The sequence below is a fragment of the Crinia signifera genome, chromosome 5 (genome assembly GCF_055691185.1).
Source record: "Crinia signifera chromosome 5, ASM5569118v1, whole genome shotgun sequence".
NCBI lineage: Eukaryota > Metazoa > Chordata > Amphibia > Anura > Myobatrachidae > Crinia > Crinia signifera.
In genome coordinates this window covers 78,264,494-78,290,683 of record NC_139221.1, presented here as the reverse complement: position 1 = coordinate 78,290,683, position 26,190 = coordinate 78,264,494, and the positions used below count along the sequence as shown (strand labels likewise).

The window sequence follows — 26,190 nt, the reverse complement described above, 5'->3', positions numbered from 1 at the left end:
CATCGTATGCCACTACATATGGCATACGATGCCATGCTTGGCATACGATTTTTGAGCAAAAATGCTCAAAAATCGGTAAAACATTGCATCGTATGCCATCATATGCCACTATGCGATGCGATGCGATATTTAGCATACAATCAGCATACGATGAAGGTAGTGGAAGCCGTGATACTCCACAAGTACCACCATTTGTGTCCTGAAGCAAAATTGGAATGTATTCCATTAGTCACTATTAAGCTTAAAAAGTAGATTTTCTAACCTGTAACTAATTACTTGTTAGCACAAACTATAAAAATTAGACTTTCATAAGCATTCAACCCCTGCAGGTACAGCAGAACCACCACCTTTTGTGGCAATCATGATTCAAGTCTGTAGGGTAGGTTTCAGTCAGGTAAGAACACGTTTTAGGAGTGATGTGTGTCCATTCTCCATTGCAGATGCGGTCCATGGTTATTACGCTAGTTGACTGCAATTTCGAAATAGTGCTAAAGATCCTGAAAAGATCTGGAGCCAAATGTAATGCCGCCCAAGTTTGGCAGCCGTGCGGGATGCCGGCCGAACTCGGACGTTTTTTCAAAGGGGCAATCACTCACAAGGCAAAAATATGCCTTGTAAGAAATTGTCCCCCTTTAAAAAATGTCTGAGTTTGGCTGGCACCCCTGAATTCGGGTGGCATTACATTTGGCCTCTGGATTTTGACTAGGCCATGGAAGAACATTCAATTTTTTTTTTTTTACCATAATAGTGTTGCCTTGGCATTGTACTGCTGATCGGTGAATTTTATCACAAGCTTTACTTTGTTAGCAGACTGAAGAAGCAGTCTTGTATTTTTTAACCATCATTCGTACTTCAATTTTGCCCAGTCCGCAATGAGTAAAGACGTAAGAATAGGAATCTGCTACACACAAACATCACTGTTGGGATGGTGTTTTCTGAAGCATGGACAGTGGTAGGTTTGTGCCACACACAGCAAATTTAATTGCCTTGATGTGATTTCTCTTAAACAAATGCCTTCATTCTAGCCACCTTCCCTTACTTCAAAGTGATAGTTGGCCTCCCTGGGGCTTCCTTCAAATGTCTCCTTATTGCTCTGATAAGTAGTATTAAGGGAAGGTCTATGCAGCTTCAATGTCCCCATAATAGATCCAACAGGCCTCAATGAGAGATCTAAGAAGGTGGATATTATTTTGTATCCTTCTAACATTTCTTAGGTCTATAAATTGAATTGTGGACGAATGAGTGGGCCGTTAATGATGTACAGCATACACACTACACGACATTGTTCACAATAATCGCCCAGGAAGCCCTTTCTGAGCGATATTGTGACAATATCGTCTAGTTTGTATGGCCATTATGGGACATAACTGTAAGTGTGACCTAATATTGTGCAAAATAACAAAACACTAATTTCTGTGGACTTGATTGGTCTTATAACACACTGCACAAAAACATTCAATGTTCAAAAACTCAAGTTAAACCATTCCATAGGAGAGAAAAAGACAAAATCAATATAGACTTCACATAATGTGAATTGTGCATTGAAACACTGAGACACTTTCATGCAGATCAGCTTTTAATCTGTCTCCCAGTGGTTATCTGTCTAGTCTGTGTAATATGATTCAGCCATTTTAATTTACTTACCTACACATAAAAAAATAAAATAAAAAAAAAGGATACCGTAAGCTACATCTGGTAATTTACATTTCTACTTTACTTACTTCAAATGCACTGCACATTTTGTCTCTGTGTTAATTATTCTTCTATTTGTGTATTTCCTAATAATTTGCTGTGGTACAAAGCTTCACTGCATTACCTCATCACTGCTAAAGGCACAACTATGGCAGGGCTCCAGTATGGTAGACACAAACTGTATTTATAGTGTTAGAAAGTGTGCCATCAGCTGTGGTAATGCAATAAGTTCTAAAACAAATATACAATTTCAGTAAAGTTCCGTCAGTCTTATCATTTTGATTAAGCAAAAATATAGACATGATCACATGACAAATGTCACAAAATGAAAACATAATGAACTGGATTTACTAAAGGGCAAACTGGCATATGTTGCATATATTCGCTTAGAATATACTACTCCTGTTTATTAGAACTCCTATCCAAATAAGCACAACATATTAAAAGATAAAATATCCAAGATGCAGTAGCTTTACCTAGTGGCTTTTTAAATGCCATGCCAGCCAACAGCCAATCGGAGCTTGTGTACCAGTAGCCGCAGGGATTGGCTTCTGGGCCATGAGCTCACGAGCCAGCACCATATATGAAATAGCCGTCGGAGGGGTGGGAGAAGCTGGCGGTCTGCTCTCCTTCCCTAAGTGGCCAGCAGCAGGGGTGGTGGAGTCCGGCTGAGGGTGTTGACTGCTACTGGGGGCATTATGTGTATAAGTAGCACTACAGGGGTCATTATGTGTATAAGCAGCATTACAGGGGCATTATGTGTATAAGCAGCACTACAGGGGGCATTATGTGTATAAGCAGCACTACAGGGGGTATTAAGTGTAAAAGTAGCACTACAGGGGGCATTACCAGTGTAAGCAACAATACAGGTGTCATAGTCTTCCCCGTGATATCCTAATAGCCCCAATAAGCCGGAACAACCTGCAGTTTATCAGGGATTTGATTCACCTGCCCCAGTAAAAATGGGGCAGCAGCTTTGCGAAAATTCACAGGTTTCTTTTTATCGGGTGACCAATAGGATATCCAGGTACAAAAAACAGGGACAGATCAGGTGAAAAAAAAATACATTAAAAAATAAATAAATAATAAAAAATGTTATTGAAAATCAAAAAATTCTCACACCCGGTGTTGTTGTGGGAGTATATTATATTATATATCTACATATTATATATCTACACCATATATATTAGTCATAATAAATTCAAGAAGCTTTAAATAGATACAGAGCACAATTATTTCTACCTTAGGGGATAATCTAATAAGCTACCTGAACATTCAAAAGTGGACTTGTCTTATTTCCCAGGAAAATTTTAAATCAGAAGATAAAAGCTACAAGCAAAATTTCCTTAGACCAACCACTACACAAAGGCTGATTAGTATATTAAAGCACCTTCCATTATTAAAACAACCATAATCTGATTCAAAATGAATAATGCAGCAAGAACCCCTAACTGAGTAGATGGAACGCACTGGCAAGCCTTCAGGTACGAACATAATTAAGCTACACATTATTTTCCAAATTGTGCCCAAAGCTTACTAGCCAATTGCTATCCCTCCATGTAAGTCAAAAATAGGGTTACTCAGTAATAATGTCAATGACAATTCCCTGGTGGAAAATAAATGACCTTCCTTTGTGCGTAGCATGAAAGATGCACTGAGGGCCCTTTAGGATTCATCTTGTGCAATCTCCATGTATATTCATTATACTGATTGGACTCTTATTATCTCAAAGTAATAATGCTGGATCAAGTTTGCTTTGGTCTTACAGCATTCCTAATGGTGAAGGTTTTGAATACTGTAGGTACCCATTAACCAATATCAAAGCCAATGGCCACCAATTAAGGGCTAATATTTTATGCTTTAAATGCACACACCAAAGCCATGTTTACTAAAAATGGGTTGCAGAAATGTATGTAATAACCCTTGCACACCAGCCTACACAACCCGGGACTAGCTCCGGTGTGAAAGGTTCCAGGGACAAATTCCCAGGTTAATTTGCCAGCAATTCAACCCTGCTAGATAGCAGGGTTGTTCCCGGGTCCTTCCCGGATTACTGGCTGGTGTGAAAGGTGCAGGGACATGTCCCTGCTTCCCGTGTTGCCTCTGCTAGTGCTGATTTGCTAGCAGGGCAACTTCCTGTTGTGGTGGACACACACAGACACTCCCAGAGACAGAATACAGTGTGCAGGGAGACAGTGTGCATGTTCTGTAGCACCACAGACCCCAGAAGTTCATTTTAACCCCTGAAAGCCTGCAATGTGTGCCATGTCTTGGACAAATGAGGAGGTGAGAAAGCTATTAATCATTAGAGGGGAAGATGCTTTCATATGCCTTTTAATTTGTTTTATACAAGTAAACAAAGGCTGAAACACTACAAATGTTTTGTGTCTTAATTATTAATAAATCAATAATCTAATGTGAGCCTAAAAAAGGCCATTTCAATGCTATTCTCATAGAAATGCAGGGTCATCCCGGGTTCACTGTGAAAGGTGCCGACCCGGGTTGTCCCTGCTTCAAAAGCATGTGAGAGTGGGTCCCAACCTGGGAATGTCCCTGCTTGTCCCTGGAATTTAATTCCCGGGTTTGTCTCTGCATTTCTGGTGTGAAAGGGGTATAACTGGGTCTGGCAGTCTCTATATGGGCACTGGGCATTGTATTCATTCTACTCTTCCCTCCCTCCTCTACAGCGGAAAGCAAGGAACAGCTGTAAACAATGTGACATCCATAAAGTATGTAAAGAATTAATCTGGGGTCGCATGTTGATTGATTGGTACTTTATCTCTCTCCAAACTTTGATCAATTTGGCCAATATCTGCACACACTGCATTTGCTGCATGACAGTGGATCTCCTAATATGGGGTCATATAAAGGGATTTGTGTACTGACACAAGTCAACAAGCAATGTTGACTCTTACTGTAGTTGATTCTGACTTCAAACAAAAAGGGTAATCAAAGTGAAGCAAGAAAAGCAGGCAAATACTTCTTAGGAGAAAGTATAGGAGATCAACACTGGCATTAGACATCTCCCATCTATGTGAGGTGCTAGAAATATATTGTGTCAATAATCATTGTAGTGAGCAACTAAACCAATTGTTAAACTGGGTACACACTAGTGTGACGGGGATTTGTTTTGACATTGGGGTGGGAGAAGGGGGCAATATGTAGATTCATTTAAACTTGAACTAAAAATATTAGAAAGGTGCGCTAAGAGATGGGAAACATGGTTTATATCAAAATAAAAATCTGTATAGTCTGGATGCACAAATGCAAAAAAAAATATTTCTTTGGATTGGGTGAAAACAGGTTTAGGGTTTGGTGCATTGCCCTTTATAACAACAGAAGAGATGTTAAAGATGAGCAGCGGTCTGGTCTGCCAAGCACATCCACCACAGATGACAATTTGTGCCATATGGAAGGTCTGATTCAGGCAAAGGTGGATTTCTCACTAGTGAAACACGTGCCTCGGAGCAGCACTATTTTGGAACGGATGAGCATGGGACAATGTACAGCAAATTGTGGTCTGGAAGGTTGTAGTAGGGTTAGGTTGAGGCTACTTTGGCTGTCTATAGGCATCTGGACTGGCCCTGAAAGGAGGGGGCACTGAAGTGATTGGTGGTGGGGAGGCGGACAATAATGTGTCTAGGTGCAGTCTGATCCCTAAATTTGTCCCTGGATTCAGGAGGACAGCTACATTCAAGTAAGTGATATTGCCGACTAGCTGAACATCTCGGTGGGGGGACTGGGGTACATAGCAAAAAGTGTTATTGCTGGGTAGTGAAGCAACCAATAGGACAGGATGCTCTCTCATGCGCTTGACAGAGTACCATGAGGAGGGAGTGCAGTTCGAGATGCAAATTGTTACATGCGATGAAATGTGCATTTTGAGACACAGGAGATGAAGCAAGCCTCCATGACATAGAAACATGCATCATGCCCATCAGCAAAAAAGGTCAAGACGATTGTGTTTTGGGACCATAAAGGCATACTTCTTGTTGATTTCCTCAATGCTCACTGCTATTGTGACACATTGAGATGAAAATGACATGGGTTGCTGCTAATAGGCGTTGTATTGCAGCACAATAACGCCAGGCCACACTCAGCAAACCGCACTCAACAGTTGTTTTGGTGCTACCATTAGGAGGTAGTGGACTATCCTTTCTACAGCCCTGACCTGGCACTGCGTGTTTTCCGTCTCTTTGGACCATTGAAGAAGCCCCTAATTCAGGGCTGGGCAACACCGGCCCTCCAGATGTTGATGAACTACACATCCCAGCATGCCTTGCATCAGTTTCAGTATGGCCACATAGCAAAATTAATGCAAAGCATCCTGGGATGTGTAGTTCATTAACATCTGGAGGGCCGGTGTTGCACAGCCCTGCCCTAATTCAAATGCAATTTGCAAATAACTTGAAGTCCTCTATGAAGAGATAGAAGCCTTGGTGTACCTTTGGAACAAATGCTTAGACAAGCCTAAAAGTAACCTTTCACCCATCCACCCAACCTAAACCACACCCTAGTGCCTAAACCTACCTACCCCCCTTCAACAGAGGAATCTACAAGACTCTAGCAAGCTAATGAGCAGGATTCCAGCACTGGCATCTCCAGAGATGTCGGTATTATGGAGCCAGTCTTCTGGCAGCAAGTCATGATTCCGGTGTCAGTATTTTGACTGCTTGCTTGCCGACTGCAGGAATAATATCAACATCTCCAGGTAGTGTGTGAGTGCTTTGCTTAATTGTATATAGGTACAGTAATATATGTACACACAAACATCTATGGCTCCACACCTGCCAGCACTTAGTCCTAACCCAACGCCCCTCAGTATGAGGGAATTTGTCTAGCATTGAGAATGGGGGTCCAGCACTGCAGTCCCCGGTATTTAAATGCTGGGTAATAGCTGGGCAGTTCACACTAGCAGTGTGAACATAGTATAAGAAGTACCGGAGAGTAAAAGACATGTAGATTAGAGACCATGGAGGGCATATTTACCTATTCAGAGACATACGGTCAATAATCCCTTTGATGGATGCAGTTATAGCCTCAACAAGTGCAATAACCATCACTTCAAGTTCTGTTACACATGTTATGTGAACCTTTACAAATTTATATTATTAGTAGCTTCTCTATAAAAGGCAACTTATTTTAGTTAAATTACTTTTCAAGGTTAAGGTCTCGCAAAACTAAAATTTTCATCTTGGGTGCAATTCCACAAGATAAATCCCAAATATTACATGTCTAGGGTATAACGTATAGCATTCACCATTGATTGCCTTGTTCTTTGCTTTACCAGCAGTGTATAGGCATCCAATGCCACAATGTCCACAGGAGTTAAAAGCACATTGACAGATCAGGCATGTCCAACGTTGGCCCTCCAGATGTTTTAAAACTACACATCCCAGCATGCTTTGCAATAGTTTTAGCATTCTTTAATAGCAAAACTGTGGCAAAGCATGCTGGGATGTGTAGTTTCACAACATCTGGAGGGCCAACGTTGGACATGCCTGACCTAGATGCATCCTCATACATCTAGCCTCAATACGCCATGCAGGATGAGAACCTGACATGAGTGAGCCGTCACTTGCAACTGCTAATATTAGTCATCTTTTATTTGCCAAAAAAGTTTCATAGTTCCAACGCAATGTGACTAGTATACACAAGAAGTCTGTGTTAATTAGCATTAGAAGGCTTGCTAAGCCAGGCATGTCCAAACTATGGCCCTCCAGCTGTTGTGAAACTACACCTCCCAGAATGCCTTGCCACAGTTTTAGCATTCCCTAATGCATTCCCTAATAGCAAGGCATGATGGGACTTGTAGTTTCACAACAGCTGGAGGGCCATAGTTTGGACATGCCTGCGCTAAAAAGTGATTTTTCAGAATCACCCCCAAATATTCCGGCTGCGCACACAGATACACAAGTGTCATATATCACATTAATCAGCACAGTCTCTTTGTCAGTCCTTTTCACATTGTAAATCTGATTTTAAAACTAAATTTGGGCTAATATATAGAATGTCACCCAAAACATTATTTTCATTGCTCGTTTGTCCTTCCCTACTTCCACTGTACCAATGTAATAGCACAGATTAACAAACGGAACATTTTGCAACCTGATGCTTCCTATGGCCCTGTATAAGAGTCACTAGGAGCAGAACACATTCTGAGAGTTTACTTATTGCTCCTAAAAGAAAAATAACTGCAAATGCTAAATTGTGTTGTTCTTTGCGAGTTTAATAGTTATAGAATTGTGTAAGAAAAAGGGCAATATTCTGAACTGCACTACTATATGCCCAAACTGTATTTGATTTATGAAACATGCAGGTCAGCAGCAATTTGCATGTGTTATATTGTCTCTCTCCATCACCCTGCCATGTCTTCAGACATATTTATTTTCTCTTGAAAAGGTCATACAAGTTAGAACCGCAGAGCTGGAATACATACAATAGCCCTTGTATAAACAAACATTCAAGTGTAGGAAATGGCTTACGAGCAGACGTTTAAGGTCAAATGAAGATGAACGGAAATTGTCGGCTTGTAGTAAGAGTTATTTACCTGTCAGCTGACACTGACTGATCTTGTGTTCAGTGATATCACTCAGTGACTCAAACACCTGAAGGCAACTGTCACAGCTGTGAGCAGCTTCCTCTTCTAGTTCTTCTCCCTCCTCCTGTCTCTTCTTACAATCTGTTGCGTCACCGTCTTCAGATTTATCGTCTAGTTTACAGTTGGGATCTGAAAAAGAAAGATTGGACCTATGAAAAACATTACAGGCAGTTCAAGAACTAGGGTTATTTCAAAACATAAAATAAATACAATTTTATCGTATAAATCAAGCAATAAGAATGAAACCGCAATCTGAAATAACTAGGATGATACGGAAACCTAGTTTATGCTTTGTTTCGGCTGATATGGTAAATAAAATGGATAACAATTTGTCATTGCAAAAATGCCACGAGATATCCAAACACATAACACAGACATTTTTATAGATGAATTCCCTGGCGCTAAAATGATTTCTGGGTCGCCTATTCAGAACAGAGGGGTATTTCCCAAAAATACCCAATATGGGATACAGAAAAAATAAGAGGTTGTTCTGCTCCAAAAGGGGCGCCCCTTTATCGGTCGTCAGATGAAAAACGTTATGCAAAAAAAATCAAAATATATAATATATGTGCAATACTCTCCTAATTAATGTAGTCTCCTTCACGGTATTCCAATTCTCCTCCTGTTCCTTGTGACGAATTCTCAGTATGGTTTTATGAAAAATAAGAATATGAGAAGCCAATGTGTAAAAAACGTTTTTCATATATCAAGGATCAAATGATTTCACGTGAGCGTACATCAACTCACTAGCAGTAAGCTGAGACGAACATATAAAGGTATCTTTTGATAATAAGATGGCGTACCACTACTCACGGTCATAAGTAGTTTTCCACGTTTATAAAGGTATCTTTAGAACGGAATTTTCTCAAAGATAGAATTTATTATAATAAAATAAATGGGTACACTCATATCTGATACTAAGGAGAGGTTAGTGATAAAGTGTAGTCTACACACAATTTACCCAGGAGTCCGGACCTAAGCAATGTGTGGACAAACACCTATCCACTTACCTCTTCCTTTTACAGTAAAGTCACCGCAAGCAAAAACAATAAGAAAGCACTATTCAGGATACAACATGTTTCGAGACTCCTGTCTCTTCCTCAGGTTCCTGAATAGTGCTAGGCAGAGTATTCCTATTTATGCTGTCCAGGAGGTTCACTTCCTGTGACGCAATTTACATCACTTCCGGTAACGGAAGATCCACATAATTGATTAAAAACATTGTTATCTAATAGTGTTCATATCCTCAGTGATCTCATATACTCCCCCCAATGTGCTCAGAGCATTGATCCCAGCTCTGGCACAGACAGTGCTTCATGTCAGTCTATTCGCGTATATTGCGGTACCGGCGCTTCCGCCCGCGATGACGTCATATCCGCCGGGGGGACAACGAGGAAGCCTCGTGTTTCTGGCGTCCTCGAATCTCCCGCCTTTACTTGTATATTGACGTGGCTTATGCCGGGGAATACGGAAGTCAGCAATGTGTATTCAGCGTCCTGCATCCTCCCACATTCTTTCTATGGCAAAATTTCTTAAAGGCATATGTCCTTCCTCATAGATTATACCCAAACTCTAAAAGAATAAAAACGATATGAGTAATGGGTATAAAAATTACTGTTAAAAACGGGTAATTAAACAAAGGCTATTGTGAGGATTAGATCATAAATATGGGCACTAAAGAATTTTTTATAAAAAGCTATAAAAATACATATGAAAATCATTAAAATACTATCAAAACAAATAAAATTAAATAGCAATAATTTCATACTCTAAATTCCTCAATAAAAATTCCTCAATAAAAAATCTCCACAAAAAGGGGCAAAATGATAAAAGAGACCAAAAGAAGACATATGATAAAAATCACTTAAAGGAACCATTTCAATTCGAAGTCTTGGTTCAAGCCCATTGGTGTAAGGGTTTTAAACTTATAGATAAGCTTCATCTCTGTTCTCGCTAATGCCACTTCGGTATTCCTATTTCTCCAAGTCCCAGTGATCCTTTGTATCCCTATAAATCTCTTTATGGACTTTATAGAGCACTGGTGACATTCTTTAAAATGGCTTGAAAGATTATGTGTGGGGAGGCCCTTTTTAATATTTCTTAGATGTTCAGACAGCCTAACTTTCAAGGGTCTGCTGGTTCTCCCAATATAGAACAAACCACATTGGCATTCAACAGCATACACGATGTTAGCCGTATCACATGTTATGAAGTCTCTTATTTTGAAATGGATGTTGTTTATGGTGATTTCGGTAGTTTTTGAATTTTCCGATGCCACATTTCGACAGCCTATACAGGAGCCACATCTGTGGAATCCCTTTGTGCGGATGGGATTCCTTCTCTCTTCAGGTAGGCTACTCCGGACCAGATGGTTCTTAAGATTGGCTGATTTTCTATATATAAATTTTGGTCTTTCTGGAATTAGATCTTTCAATATCGGATCCTCCTGTAGCAAATGCCAATGTTTTTTCACTGTTTTTTCAAACTCCTTGTGATTTTTATCATATTGTGTGAAAAAGGCAAATTGCAGTGCATTGGAGTTGTTATTATCTCTAATTTTTGTCTTATTTTGAAGTAATATTCTCCGGTCTTTCTGTTCTATTTCTTTGATGGTCTGATCAATCTCTTCTTCTACATATCCTTTGTTCAGAAATTCTCCCTTCAATTTTTCATTTTGGGTTTTCAGAATTTCCGGGTCACTGCAATTTCTCTTTAGCCTCAAAAATTGGCTCTTCGGTACACCTTTTAGCCATGGTCTGTGGTGCTGGCTATCCGTGGGGATGAAAGTATTGACATCAGTGGCCTTATGAAAAGTTTTTGTATGAACTTCATTATCTTTAGAATAAATTGTTAGGTCGAGAAAATTGACTTCCTCTTTACTCAAAGTAAAAATGAATTTAATATTATGAATGTTATCACTTAAAGATTTTGTGAAGTCTCGTAATTCTTCCTCTTCCCCTTCCCAAACTAATAGCACATCATCTATGTACCGGCTCCATTTCAGGAGTTTGCTGTTCCACAGTGTATTTTCATATATAAAGTCTTCCTCCCATCTGGCCATGAATAAATTGGCGTAGCTAGGGGCAAACTTTGACCCCATAGCTGTGCCTCTTAGCTGTAAAAAATATTTTCCTTCAAAGTAAAAATAATTATTGTGTAAAATGAATGAAATGGCATCTAGAATAAAATCTTTTTTAGCCATATCATAATCAGATTTTTCCAAAAAGAAGCTCGTGGCCTGGAGTCCATCCTCATGGGAAATACATGTGTATAAGGAGGTGACATCTCCAGTGCCCCACCATTTGTGGCTGTTCCATGTTATTCCCTGTATTGATCTTAGAATGTCACCTGTATCTTTTGTGTATGATCGGGTTTGAACTACCAAAGGTTGTAGGTAGAAATCAACTAAGGCTGACAGATTGGATGTTAGGGAACAAGTTCCCGCAATAATTGGTCTACCAGGCGGTTTTTCAGTGCTTTTGTTCTATATTGGGAGAACCAGCAGACCCTTGAAAGTTAGGCTGTCTGAACATCTAAGAAATATTAAAAAGGGCCTCCCCACACATAATCTTTCAAGCCATTTTAAAGAATGTCACCAGTGCTCTATAAAGTCCATAAAGAGATTTATAGGGATACAAAGGATCACTGGGACTTGGAGAAATAGGAATACCGAAGTGGCATTAGCGAGAACAGAGATGAAGCTTATCTATAAGTTTAAAACCCTTACACCAATGGGCTTGAACCAAGACTTCGAATTGAAATGGTTCCTTTAAGTGATTTTTATCATATGTCTTCTTTTGGTCTCTTTTATCATTTTGCCACTTTTTGTGGAGATTTTTTATTGAGGAATTTTTATTGAGGAATTTAGAGTATGAAATTATTGCTATTTAATTTTATTTGTTTTGATAGTATTTTAATGATTTTCATATGTATTTTTATAGCTTTTTATAAAAAATTCTTTAGTGCCCATATTTATGATCTAATCCTCACAATAGCCTTTGTTTAATTACCCGTTTTTAACAGTAATTTTTATACCCATTACTCATATCGTTTTTATTCTTTTAGAGTTTGGGTATAATCTATGAGGAAGGACATATGCCTTTAAGAAATTTTGCCATAGAAAGAATGTGGGAGGATGCAGGACGCTGAATACACATTGCTGACTTCCGTATTCCCCGGCATAAGCCACGTCAATATACAAGTAAAGGCGGGAGATTCGAGGACGCCAGAAACACGAGGCTTCCTCGTTGTCCCCCCGGCGGATATGACGTCATCGCGGGCGGAAGCGCCGGTACCGCAATATACGCGAATAGACTGACATGAAGCACTGTCTGTGCCAGAGCTGGGATCAATGCCCTGAGCACATTGGGGGGAGTATATGAGATCACTGAGGATATGAACACTATTAGATAACAATGTTTTTAATCAATTATGTGGATCTTCCGTTACCGGAAGTGATGTAAATTGCGTCACAGGAAGTGAACCTCCTGGACAGCATAAATAGGAATACTCTGCCTAGCACTATTCAGGAACCTGAGGAAGAGACAGGAGTCTCGAAACATGTTGTATCCTGAATAGTGCTTTCTTATTGTTTTTGCTTGCGGTGACTTTACTGTAAAAGGAAGAGGTAAGTGGATAGGTGTTTGTCCACACATTGCTTAGGTCCGGACTCCTGGGTAAATTGTGTGTAGACTACACTTTATCACTAACCTCTCCTTAGTATCAGATATGAGTGTACCCATTTATTTTATTATAATAAATTCTATCTTTGAGAAAATTCCGTTCTAAAGATACCTTTATAAACGTGGAAAACTACTTATGACCGTGAGTAGTGGTACGCCATCTTATTATCAAAAGATACCTTTATATGTTCGTCTCAGCTTACTGCTAGTGAGTTGATGTACGCTCACGTGAAATCATTTGATCCTTGATATATGAAAAACGTTTTTTACACATTGGCTTCTCATATTCTTATTTTTCATAAAACCATACTGAGAATTCGTCACAAGGAACAGGAGGAGAATTGGAATACCGTGAAGGAGACTACATTAATTAGGAGAGTATTGCACATATATTATATATTTTGATTTTTTTTGCATAACGTTTTTCATCTGACGACCGATAAAGGGGCGCCCCTTTTGGAGCAGAACAACCTCTTACATAACACAGACAGCATTAACACTCCATAAGAAAAAGTCAATGGTTGGGTGGCAAGCCAAGGCTAATTGGCTGAAGAGTTTAATTTGATTGCCACTGTGATTTGAGCTGCTCCACCACCAGAGATGACTCAAACACACGAAAATCAATCAATAAAATGTCAACTTAAACCATAACTACCAACAATAGATTAAAAACACACAATATATTCATTCAAACATTACAGAGGGAAAAAGGCTTGGTTTATAATCTACATTTCTGAGTCAGACACACGCATATTTATCATCTAATTACCCTTCATTATTTCTGACAAATTTTTCAAATGACTGAAAGCAACAAGTTATCCCTATATACATCTATGGGCAAGAGGAATAATGAAAAAAAATGCATGCATGCATGCGTGTGTGTGTGTGTGTGTGTCTATCTATACCGATATGCTATATGATATGCACCTAGATACTAGTATGCACCTAGATGGCTACATAGCTGCTGTTGGACCTTGATTGATGTTGGAGCTTGATAATGGTCTTGTCTGACCGAAACGTTGCTGCAATTCTTTGCTACTTATAATCTATTTGAGGATTAAAATTACTTGGATACTTAACTTTGGTGAGTGCCTCTTTTCTGTGTGGGGGTATGCAATCTGGGATCACGGCTGTTGATCCCCGCCGACAGCCGTGGTCCTGGCCCATTTGCAGTCTGATCGACCACAGACCGACAGACAGGATTCAATGTCCTGCCTGCCGCTCAGCGCAAAGGGGGCGTGGCCGCGAAAGCGGCTGTGGAACCAACATACAGTAGTTCTAGATTTCTAGAGCTTTAGAGCCAGCTGTAGCTTCTGTGCATGTGTGCCCTTAGACACTGATCCACACACACACAAAAAATATGGCTAGAGGTCAGGGTTTGAAAAAAAAAAACGTTTAAAAAAAACTTATAAACAAATAACGGACAGACAATTGTAATCAGTGGCGGATTTTACGTATGGGCTGCAGGGTTGCAGCCCCCCACAGGTAAAATCTGCCACTGTAGTGAAGCCAAATGCAGTTTGTGAGACTACACTAGCTTCACTGTGACTGGCAGTCCGACCTGCCAGTCACCTAAGGCAGTCCCATTGGGAGGTGTTCCCTCCCTCTGGGATGCCTCTATGGGCTGCTGCATGGCAGCCCATAAAGTCCTACGGCAGTACTGTCCATGTGCTGGTCCCTATATTGTACAGGCTCCGGGACTGTGATTTCACTTCTAGGGCTGTTGCCGAAGCAGTCCATAGAAGCTGGCTACAGAGGTTGGTACTGGGCATGCGCCAGTCCCGGTGCCTGTCATCATTGTACAAGCACTGGGAACAATGCAGGAGGGACCAGGAGGAGCAGCGGTGGCAGGGGGGAACCGGCATCGCAGCCAGCGGCAGCCCCCCTCCTACCATAAGGTAGGAGCCACCACTGATTGTAATAGGTGTGCATTCTGACAATTGCACATACATAACAACCTAGGACAAATGGTTGCTTAGCATATAAAATATATAAAATATGATGTGACAATAAACTAAAACTGCAAAGACATGGGCCCAATACCCCTCCATCTGTTGTAGAACTAAAACACCCAGCATTTCCTATTTGTTTTGGGGACAGATTTCTGAAACGGCTTCAACACAAGTTGCCTATATCAAACCTAATACAGATTCCTTTTGATGTAAAGCACTTAGCACAGTAGGAAACAGGGAAAGTGTATTTATACTGCCAGCCCTGACTGAGGAGGAGGATAACTGCCCCACCAATGAGGGCAATGGAAGGATGCTAGGGAACCAAACACATCAGTGTCATGCAAACCCTGTATTCTAGTGCAAAGCCTGTACATACACAGCATTCATTGCCAGTTAGCTTGAGAATCAGAAAATCGAAATTACACCAATCTTGGTGAACACATGAATACATGTCTAATTGTGAGAGCCATCTCTCTAATGGCATCGCAGTCTATACAGGTGCCATCAAACAGGAGGCATCATTTTCAAAATATATATGCCAAATTTTTGTAAATGTTAATTTATTGTATAAAATGCACAGTGATGTGTGATTTACAAAGAAATTGTTGGGATACAAGTGTGAACTAATTAAGGCGATCAGTATGGTCAGTGCTGGTCACTTTGGGCCTGATACATTGACAGGCCCATTATTTTTATAAACAGCCTATGTGCTAAATGATGCTAATGAATGCACCAGGCTGCTTCTGTGATCCACTGCTGTGTCCGAGGAAACCGCAACGGATAACTCTGTGGGAACAGTAGTCATTGGAGTGCGCAGAACCTGGCCTCAACATGCCTTTTCTTCAAAATTCTTCCAGGTGTCGCTCCCTCCCTACCCCCTCAAATGGGTGTAGATGGTGATTGCTCCTGCAACCTTCCATGAATCAAGCCCTTTGTCTGATTTTGTATTTAAGCATGAGTAGTTTTGTCAATGGGTACTTGATAATTGGGTGCTTTGGGAACATATAATATATATTATGCGCACTGCTTATTTTCCTCAATGAAAATGTCCATCCCATATTTTTTATTTGGAGATCATGTCCTTTCAACTGGCAGAATCGTGAAGGTCTTAATTCTTGGGACTAGGGCAGCTTTTTCCAACCTAGGCCCTCCAGGTTTTAGCGAGACCCATGCAGATTATACAATCAAAATAACTAGAGATACTAATTAACTCACCCTAGCTTAAGCACAGATAACTGTAAAACCTGGACTGTGTGCCAAGAGGACAGAGGTTGGGAAACCCTGGACTAGGGTCTCACAATCATAGAGAAAAAAAAAAGTCTTCGTAGTCAGTGTTGGTGGCATCCATAGGGCACAACCGTTTCACAAAGGATAATATTGGTATTGGTTGTGCTTGGCTGCTATGTGGACATCTTGAGAAGCATGAGAAGGGCTGTTCTGTTATGGACCTACACATGTTACTAGTTCTTTCTATAAAGTATTAGAGCATACAGGGAACATGGATATTCCTTTACTAAAGATCTCACAGAACCTGCTGCAACAGTAATTCCATCACCAATAGCACATATAATAATAATATGACACTAATACACAATACAAACAAGCAATGAAAAACAGAAATAATAACCTATTATGATTGTATAAATGATACCTGAAATCACCTGTAAAATCAGCAAAATACTAACTCTACAATAGTGGCAAAAAAAAAAAAGAAAAAAGGAAAAAAGGAAAAACAGTTCCTAGCACAAATCATTTTTCTCCGCTCACGAAACAGGTTAGCAACTGCAAGACCACGTGAAGGAGCACCAATCATAGAAGTGGCATACTCTATTCAGGAAAGAATCGAGCTAAGAAATGCAAATCAATATCCAAGGCTTTATTTCATTACATGGAAAATAGATTTGAATGTTCATATTTTAAACTTAATTATCAATATTGGAGATGCTGTTGTGGAAGGCGAATAATCTTACATTTTATTGAATATACTGTAACTTGGAAAATTAATCTAGAAATTGTTCACGGCTGGCAGCCATTTGAACAGAATCAACGTACTGGGGGGGGGGGGGGGGGGGGGAGAATTCAACAGAAATTTGACTGTGGGAAAAAAAAAAGGATTCATAAAATGTACCCACTATCACGGCTCCTTAGGACAGGAAAATAAAACCCAATAGTGCAGTTATCAGGGACAATTGAATTACCAAGAGATCAATAGGCTGCAGTAAAATACAGCTGCTAAATGAAATACCCCCAACCCCAAATTGTATGCACAATAAATCTGCATTTCCTGTATATTTTGATCAAACAAAACCTACAAACAATGCAAAACAACTGTTCATGCCAGACAATGATACATGGCTGCTAATGGAATATTTATCCTAATCAAATACACTTAGGTTATTATATGTCGGTGATAGCTGGGACTTCTGTCTCTAACTAGAACTGGCTCAAGAACTAGGTGTTTTCCAGACAGACCACTAGCAATATTGTAAAAGCCAAAAGCAGTGTGCTACAGTCAGACAGAAATGTAGCAATTAGCCAGACACTTGGATAATGGAAAACAAATGAAGTATGTATTGTTTATTTCAGGATCAATAACGTGCCGATGTTAGTACTTGAATCATACTTGCCTACTGTCATAGAATGTCCAGAAAAATCACTAATTTCAATAAGTTCTCTAATACTCCCGATACAGAGTAGCCCAGCCTCCTGGCTCCTAAGCCCTGCCCACTACATAAGGGTGCCTAGGTAGTTTGATGCAAATTACACCTTCATGGGCTTATACACTATGCACAAGGGCAAGAATTGCTGCACTGCATCGCTGGGGGTAGGTGGCAATTCATGGTGCCACACATCATGCTCCTTCTACTTTGATCTTGCCTCCTTTTGAGTCTTGTTGTTTGCACCCGATTTCTATTCATCTTCAAGGGGCAATATAAAAAAGCCACCTTGCACACTAGTAGGATATCTGTTCAGTCCTAAGCCTCCTTATTATATTTTTTGATTGTGTCAATCAGTGGAGGCTGATAAGGTGGGGCTGCAACTCAGTAGGGGGTGATTCAGGTTGGTTTGCTAATGGACAAAACCATGTGCACTGCTGATCACCGGGTCATTGCCAGGGCAAACCTATCCTGGCTCGGTGTGAAAGAGTCCACCTTAGTTGTGCGTCCCAGGTCTTCAAACCAAGAACTGACTTGTATAACTTGAAGATATGGCGCAAGATATTTTAAAGCTACTGTTTGGCTGTTTAGCTTGAGGACCCCTCAGGGGAATGAATTTTTTCAATCCCAGGATTCGGGATTGAAAAATGCTCAATCCCGGGATTGGCCTCCCTAATAAAAAAAAAATAGGCCCCTCCTCCAAATGACACTATAAAAAGGACTTCAAAGCCTGCCCTCCCCCCACGGCACCAATCTTCCCCGTGTGCATCCTCCATGCCCCGTCACTTATGGCGGCGGTGGTTACAGGTCACAGGCTGCAGCAGCATCGTCTATCTCCGGCGAGCGGGCAGCTGGGGGCGGCACAGCGGGCGGCTGTCCGGGTTTGCGACAGTGTGCTGTGCTCACAGGTATAGCGGCGGCCAGGCTGCGCAGGGGTCACTCTGTGCAGCCTGGGTGCCGCCATGCTTGTCAGCACAGCACACTGTCTCGACTCAGAACAGTGGCACCGGGCGGGGGTAAGGAGCAGTCAGTCGGGCAGCGTCTGAGCCATATTCTAAGGTGCTTAGCGCTGCCCAGCTTTAAACAAAAAGTTAATTTTTGCATGGGGGTACTAATCCCAGAATCCTGGGATTGGAAGCTTCAATCCCGGGATTCGAATCCCGACGATTTTAGGCCAAAATCCCGGGATCCCGCCGATACCAATCCCGGGATTGGCCTCCCTACTTTCAAGGCAGACACAGGTACAAAACAGGTGCAGTGTGAACAGGGACTACCCAGAATTTCAATGTAAAAGGAGTATAAAAAAAAAAACTTCTGCCAATACACCAATTATTTACTCAGCATTTTAAAAAATATTAACAGAAGCAAAAGAAAAATAGTTGGTGTTATACTTGTATCCTAACTAGAGCACTACCAGCGGGCTAGTAGAAACCACTAGGAAATTTTTGATAAATAAGACAACCGTTCCTTTTTCTTTGTTTGTTTTGTCAATACAAATAAAGATTTTGTGGCAATTACTGATAAGTACGAATGAGTCAAGGTTGTATTAAAGCCATTGCGGAAGGAGAGAGAAGCCAATGTAATCGATTCTCAGAAGGTCACTTTCTCCTGCTTCAACCTATTCTTTTATTCCTTCTAAGAAGAAGTCAATGCTTTAACTATCAATCAAGTGCTTTCCTCAAAGCCACAGTTTACATTAACAATAAAGTTTCAATATTTTGCATTGTTCTACATGAAAATAAAAGTAAATCACTGAGTGAAAGTAAATATTAAAACAAAATCATGCAAAATCAACTATTAATGTTCTTAAACAATAAATAGAACATTTTCCCTTCCTTGCCTCAGAGAATACAACTTTGCCTCTATACAACTTTGTGTCTCACTAAGCTTTATCTAATACAGGAATTACACACAGGTAATGTTTTAGCTGAGCAATTGTCACTTTTATTATTCATAAATAATGTTCTATATTGGGCCTAATTCAAGCCTGTTAGTAAGGCTGCAATTTTGTGGACAAAACCATATTGCACTACAAATGAGGCAGACGTAGCATGTGCAGAGAGAGTTAGATTTGGGTGGGGTGTGTTTAAACAGAAATCTAAATTGCAGTGTAAGAATAAAGCAGCCAGTATTTACCCTGCACAGAAACAAAATAACTTTCCCAAATCTAAAGGTCCATACACACGCTGGGCGACTATGCCCAGCGTGTATGGACAGCGATGACCGCTGTCATCGCTGTGGGGAAAGCCACTCAATGCATACACACTGAGCGGCTTTCCCCCTGCCTGGCGCCGAAGGGGGGGCGTTGAATAGCGGAGGGATGAACGGCTTTCCCGGCGATGTTGCGGGAGCGCGCAGCAGCGCTCACCTCTGGACCATACATGCTGGGCGGCTTTGAGCTGAAAGCCGCTCAAACTGGGTGTTTCGAGCGACTTTCATCTCAAAGTCGCCCAGTGTGTATGGGCCTTATCTCCCTCTGCACATGTTGCATCTGCTCCACCTGCAGCGCTGTGTGGTTTGGTAAATCTGAATAAATTGCAGCCTTTGGTTTGAGCCGGATTCAAACCAACAGGTTTGAATCACTGGACCATACGGTATTAGCGACGTAGAAGACAGAGAAATTATTAAAAAACAACAACAACCACCAAATTGGCATCTGACTGGCACCCAATCAGGTACCACCTTGCACCAAAATCTGTCCCTCTAACAATATTAATCTAACAAAGGTGGTGTAAAGCGCAGCCAACCTCCGTACAGTTAAAAAAAAACGTATGTGAAATCCCAGCAGTCAGGATACAACAGCGGGATACAGACACATCCCGGTATTTTCTCCGTATCCCTACTCCACCGCTAACTACTTTTCTGGTAGCTTTAACCTAGCCCACTGCCCTGCAGCCTTACCCTACTCCCTCGTGCAGCCTAACCATAACATCGCCACCCCCAGCAGCCTAACCATAACATCACCACCCCCAGCAGCCTAACCATAACATCACCACCCCCAGCAGCCTAACCCTGACAACCTAACCCTAACCTTTGCCTCCCTGCAGTGTAACCTTAACCTTCCGCAGAGTGCCTAACCTCTGAACTTACCTCTGGGACTAGTCAGATTCTGCCCAATGGGATCTCATGATAGTCTTGCCGAGTGTATGTGTTAGAGCTTAGACATTAATACTGGGCTAAAAGCTAATGCCTTAAACATTAAATGACTACATGTGACTTCCATAGAAGAAAATTGTAGCTTTATTTACATCTCCCAACAGATATGGGTCACAGACATTCTCCACCCAACACCAGGCATTTATAGAACACCAGAAAAAAAAACATTCTATGCAGCTTTGTTCCCTTGGCCACAGTGCTTGATTGAAAGGAGAAAAACTATATACAGCTGCCTAGCAGCAGGAGGCATTAAATAATGAAGTGTTGTGAGCACCTGACTTGCCTTGAAATATTTAAATGTTACACCTTGTCTAGGACAGCACAGATATTCCAAACAGTTAAAAGAACTAAAGTAAGTTGAATGTAACCGTCAAGCTCCCCAGGATTAAAAAAATATATATGTCTTCGATGTCATGGAAAAAGAACAGTTGTAATTAGGGCAAACCAGGGCCAAGCCATTGTACCGATGTGTCACACTCATGAACCTTTTTTTTTTTTTTACAATCTCTATACTGGTAACATTTTAGTTTTACAGCATATACTGTACGTTGAGGAGGTATTAATCACAGTAGGAAGAAAATGACAGTCCCAGATGACTGCACAGCTGTGTAGAATTCAGTTGTGTTGGGAGCATTTTATATATGTAAGCAGGACAATTGGTCTTCCTACCCTAAAACTTCTAAAATTAAATGTGGGAGTACAGCCTGTAGCAACTAATAAGGTTCTAGCTATAGAAACATAATTGTTTGCTATGGGAATCATGATGGTATCATGATTGGTCATTATGGGAATCAGCACAATATTTCATGTTAGAAGCTTTAGTAATACTGGGCCCAGTATGCCGATCTCTATTGCAATATATACAGGTTGAGTATCCCTGATCTAAAATGCTCGGGACAAGAAGCATTTTGGATAATGGATTATTCCGTATTTTGGAATATTTTTTATATTTGAATGAGGTATCTTGCATTAATGTTTTATAAACACACCAAACACATGAAAGACACACAAATATATTTTATTTGTGCATGAAACAAGGTTTCCAAACATGAAACAAAGTGTGTGTACTATCCCAGGTACTGAATATGAATGCCAAGCAATCATTTTCTTGCACATACTGTATTTAGTGGCAGTTACATATCATGTCCCCAGTAGTGCCAGTTACATATCATGTCCCCAGTAGTGCCAGTTACATATCATGTCCCCAGTAGTGCCAGTTACATATCATGTCCCCAGTAGTGCCAGTTACATATCATGTCCCCAGTAGTGCCAGTTACATATCATGTCCCCAGTAGTGCCAGTTACATATCATGTCCCCAGTAGTGCCAGTTACATATCATGTCCCCAGTAGTACCAGTTACATATCATGTCCCCAGTAGTGCCAGTTACATATCATGTCCCCAGTAGTGCCAGTTACATATCATGTCCCCAGTAGTGCCAGTTACATATCATGTCCCCAGTAGTGCCAGTTACATATCATGTCCCCAGTAGTGCCAGTTACAGAGGTACCCAGTGGGTGTTTAGCCAAAAAAAAAGAAAGAAAAAAAAGGAAATTTTGGAAAAACTTTGGCTTTTGGAATATTTTGGATAACAGATATTTGAATATGGGATACTCAACCTGTATACTGTTATATTAAATAAGAAAATATATACTCATGATCAAAATGTATTCATCTTCGCACTTTGTAAATGTACTGGGTTAAGAAATTGCCTTACAATTATCCTCTGCACTTACATTTCATTTTAATTTATTAAAAAAAACAAAAAAAAACTATTGTTTGCAACTGATAAATTTGCAATCGCTTTGTAAAATGAGAGAACCAGAATTTGTACTCAATTTGCTCCGTTTGCATACTCATTGGATGCTCCTGCTGAATTTTTACGAAATTATGTAAATATTTAACATTACATGTCATTGCAGTATGATCATTTAACAACCATTTACCTTTATTTATTCTTACTCAACTCACGTACACTTGAGGCTGCTTTCATACAAAGAAAAACTAAAAAGACCCATGCCTTCACTGTTATGCCAATTTATAGAATATCTAAGAAACAACTTAAATCCCTTTAATTAGATATGCAATTTAGCTGCAGTTAACCAGCATACTAAAAAGGGAAAGGAAATGAGCATCTTTTAAATATTTTTTAAATTCTACCAAATAAAAAATGAAATGTTAGCCACCCATTCATGTTGTAAACACTTCCATTGAATGAGTTGCAAAATCAAATACAGTTACTGTATGTTCAAAACAGAGCTATGCAATAATTACCATTAGATATTTTAGCAGCTTACTCCATCGTATACAGATCTCAAACTGCGCATAGAGAAAAAAAAAACTGGACAATTATTCTAATGCCACAACAAAAGAGAGAAGACAGTAGAACAATTTAAACATGCTTGGGATAGGCATATGAATATCCTTACAAAGAAATAAGGATTAAAAACGGTTGAGTTTACCTGAAGGGTAAAACAGGGGCAGACTAGATGGGCCAAATGGTTCTTATCTGCCGTCAAATTCTATGTTTCTAAACTATTTGAAAAATAAACTGGCCAACACTGCAATGTAAATAATGGACAGCAGATGCCCCCAGAGCAAGAAATATTGCACACCAACACAAATTTGTTCTGAGACTCTTCAACACAGAGGTCAAACTTAAAGTCAAACAAGTTAATTGAGGTCATCCAAATGAAGCATATGGGAAGATGAGTAGCATCTCCAACCCAGCACTTATCTGGGCAACTGCAGATGCTTGTTGTAATCGCCAAGAGTTTCTGTGCAAAAGAAACAGATCATCACAAACCAAGGGTATAGATAGATCAGCTATATGCATTAATACTCCTATGACTGCACAAAGATATGCCAGTTACAGAATTAAAATGGGGGAGGGGGGAAAAGGGAATCTGGGAAGGGATAGAACCTGAGCACAAGCGACACTGGAAGATTTAGGATAAGGTTTAATATAAAGTCAAGTTCAAAGAATAAGTAATTACCACAGTACTTTTGTTGTCAAACAACCAATTGTATGGTGTATGGTGACGTGGCGGTGCTCCCCTGAGAGTAAGAGTCATGTACCGAGGATAAAGAAGAAAAAGTACTCTCTTTTGTTTGGGGGCTACTCTTTTAAATTGTCATAGTTAACAATTGACAATTGTCACATGTCACAGAATGTCATATATAACCAATGCATGTTCAGTACTTCCCTTTCCTCCCAAACAGTTGTGTTGGATTGGAGATAAATATATGCACAATGGCAATTTGCTTTCTAAATTTGTAAGTAGCATATACCTATTATAGAAGTCTTATGTAGAGGCGGATTTAGACCTCATGAGGCCCTAGCCACGATCCACTAGCCTCCATCAAACAATCCATAGCACTATTTTTCTGCTACCGATTGCAGGCATCAACAGGGTATATTGGAGTATGCACAGTCTACCAATTGTGTACCATCTGAAGCTTTATAATGGTGTCACATTTTAAGTAAACTAAGTGGATGAAACCATTTTGTGTGACCGACCAATTTTTTTCTATCACAGTACATCAAAGGGACTTCTGAAGTGTGGGCATGTCCGTGTGAGGTCATGACATCATGTGGTAGTCACGCAATGCTCCTCAGGGAACATTTTGAATGGTCAGAATATCTTTATGGTGCCCCTTGGGATCTGCTTGGCCCTAGGCAGGCGCCTAGGTTGCATTGTGAAAAAGTCTTATGGACTTTGGGCTCTCCTGGAGGATTGTAACAGGACATGCTGAGAATTACAGTATCACAACTCCTGTAAAGGTGCCATTTTTCAAACAGTACTTTATGCACAGCAGATGGAACATGAAAGCCTTTATCTGGGTTAATTCTAACTATGGGGGGGGTATTCAATCCTGCCCAAATGTTTCTCAAGGCGGAAAAAAATAAATGGAAAAGATTTGCCTATCAGTATTGAATCATTATTGAGTACATTTTTGCCCATGCCATTTCACTTTTTTGGGGGTGAATTGGCATGGGCAAAAACAGCCGCAAAATCGCCATAACCATGTGACTTTGCAGCAATTTTGCCGATTTAGGCGGTTTTTGGTGATGCTGATGTCAAACTTGCCCCAAAAACGTCTGGAAAATAGGCCGAAAACATGCCATCAAAGTTTTTTTAATTTTTTTATTGCCCAGAGCCAATTACAGGTTTTCAGCAGATCCAGGACAGTTCCGGAGAAGGTATCGGCCTTTGTCAATAATTCATAAATCTTGCAGATTTTAGAAACATTCAATATTGTTTTGGCCAGTGCAGCACATCCGTATCATTCCATTTTTCATGAATATTGTACCTTTTGTCTTGTAAACCTCCCTGGAATGTGTTTAACATGAAAATTAGATACTATACTCAGAACTGATACATCCCTGGATCTCTAATGAATTAGATAACAAGTGGAGGGGTTAATGAAACTATTTCTGTATGGAAACCGGCTGGCAAAATAATAATAACAAAAAATAATGCCAGATAAACTGAGAACTCATGTGGCTATAATTATTAACAGGCAAGGGATTTTTTTTTTCTGTAGCTCAGTCTTGAAGTGAGCCTCTGTCGTGGCCTGTTCCCAATAGTGTCCATTGCAAAACAACTGCCTCATTAAACCTCTGCAGCAAGATTAATATGCCGTAGCTGCACTACATTTATAACTTGCTACTCTATAAAAAGCACATTTAATCACGAGAGCCAGACCTGAGATACAAAAGTACAACTATAAAAACTTCTGCCAGAAGAATGCTCACCTCACTACGAACTGCTTCAACGCACGGTATAAAAAAAGTCGACTTTATTTTTATTTTGTTACATATAAAACGTATCACATTTTAATTTTAAAACCTGACTGGAAGCAAAAATAATGAACATCATGTACTGGAGTCATATGTGTGCCTGCCTAGAAGTACATCATAAACAGGTACCAACATTACAGAAAACACCATTTGAAATACTATTACGAATACTTCTTCAGACTGCTGCACAGCCATTTAAAGAAATTATATTGTGTAATGTAAGGCAGTTTTCCTCCCAACAGTACACTGGATAAATGCATAACCAAGCTGGTTTCAGTTTCTTCTTTGATTATTAACGGTGGTCATGGAAGGGGGGTATCCCTGTTTTTGGAAAGTTTCTGGAGTCTACGTTATTTGACACTAGAATGCTAGATTAATGTATCTAGAACTGCACCTCCGAACTGTCGGTGATGAGACATAACGAGGCAAGATGATTGGCTAACTTGATTATTAGCTGTGGAGCAGTCATGTAATCAAAGTATATTTAGAAAGCACCACAAATTCTGCAGCATCAAACTAGAAGGAAACAGGAATAAAGGTGCGTACACACTCAGCATTTTGGCCCATGAATGATGTGATGACAATTGCTGACCGATAAATCGCTCAGTTCATACAAAACATTTTTCACCCGGCCCAGCTATTTTTAT

General features: G+C 40.2%; 1 protein-coding gene across 8 annotated transcripts in view; it reads right to left on the bottom strand.

Annotated features, from left to right (window-relative positions):
- The window catches only part of ZNF521 (zinc finger protein 521), a 315,240-nt gene that overhangs the window by 262,682 nt on the left and 26,368 nt on the right, over positions 1-26,190 (bottom strand). For all 8 annotated transcript variants that reach the window (XM_083187494.1, XM_083187489.1, XM_083187490.1 and 5 more), the window contains one exon: positions 8,243-8,422. Coding sequence is in view for 6 of the 8 variants with exons in the window: in XM_083187489.1 (XP_083043615.1) it covers positions 8,243-8,422 (180 nt within the window). In the remaining 2 variants the exon portion in view is untranslated. Of the gene's footprint in view, positions 1-8,242; positions 8,423-26,190 lie in introns of those variants that run through there.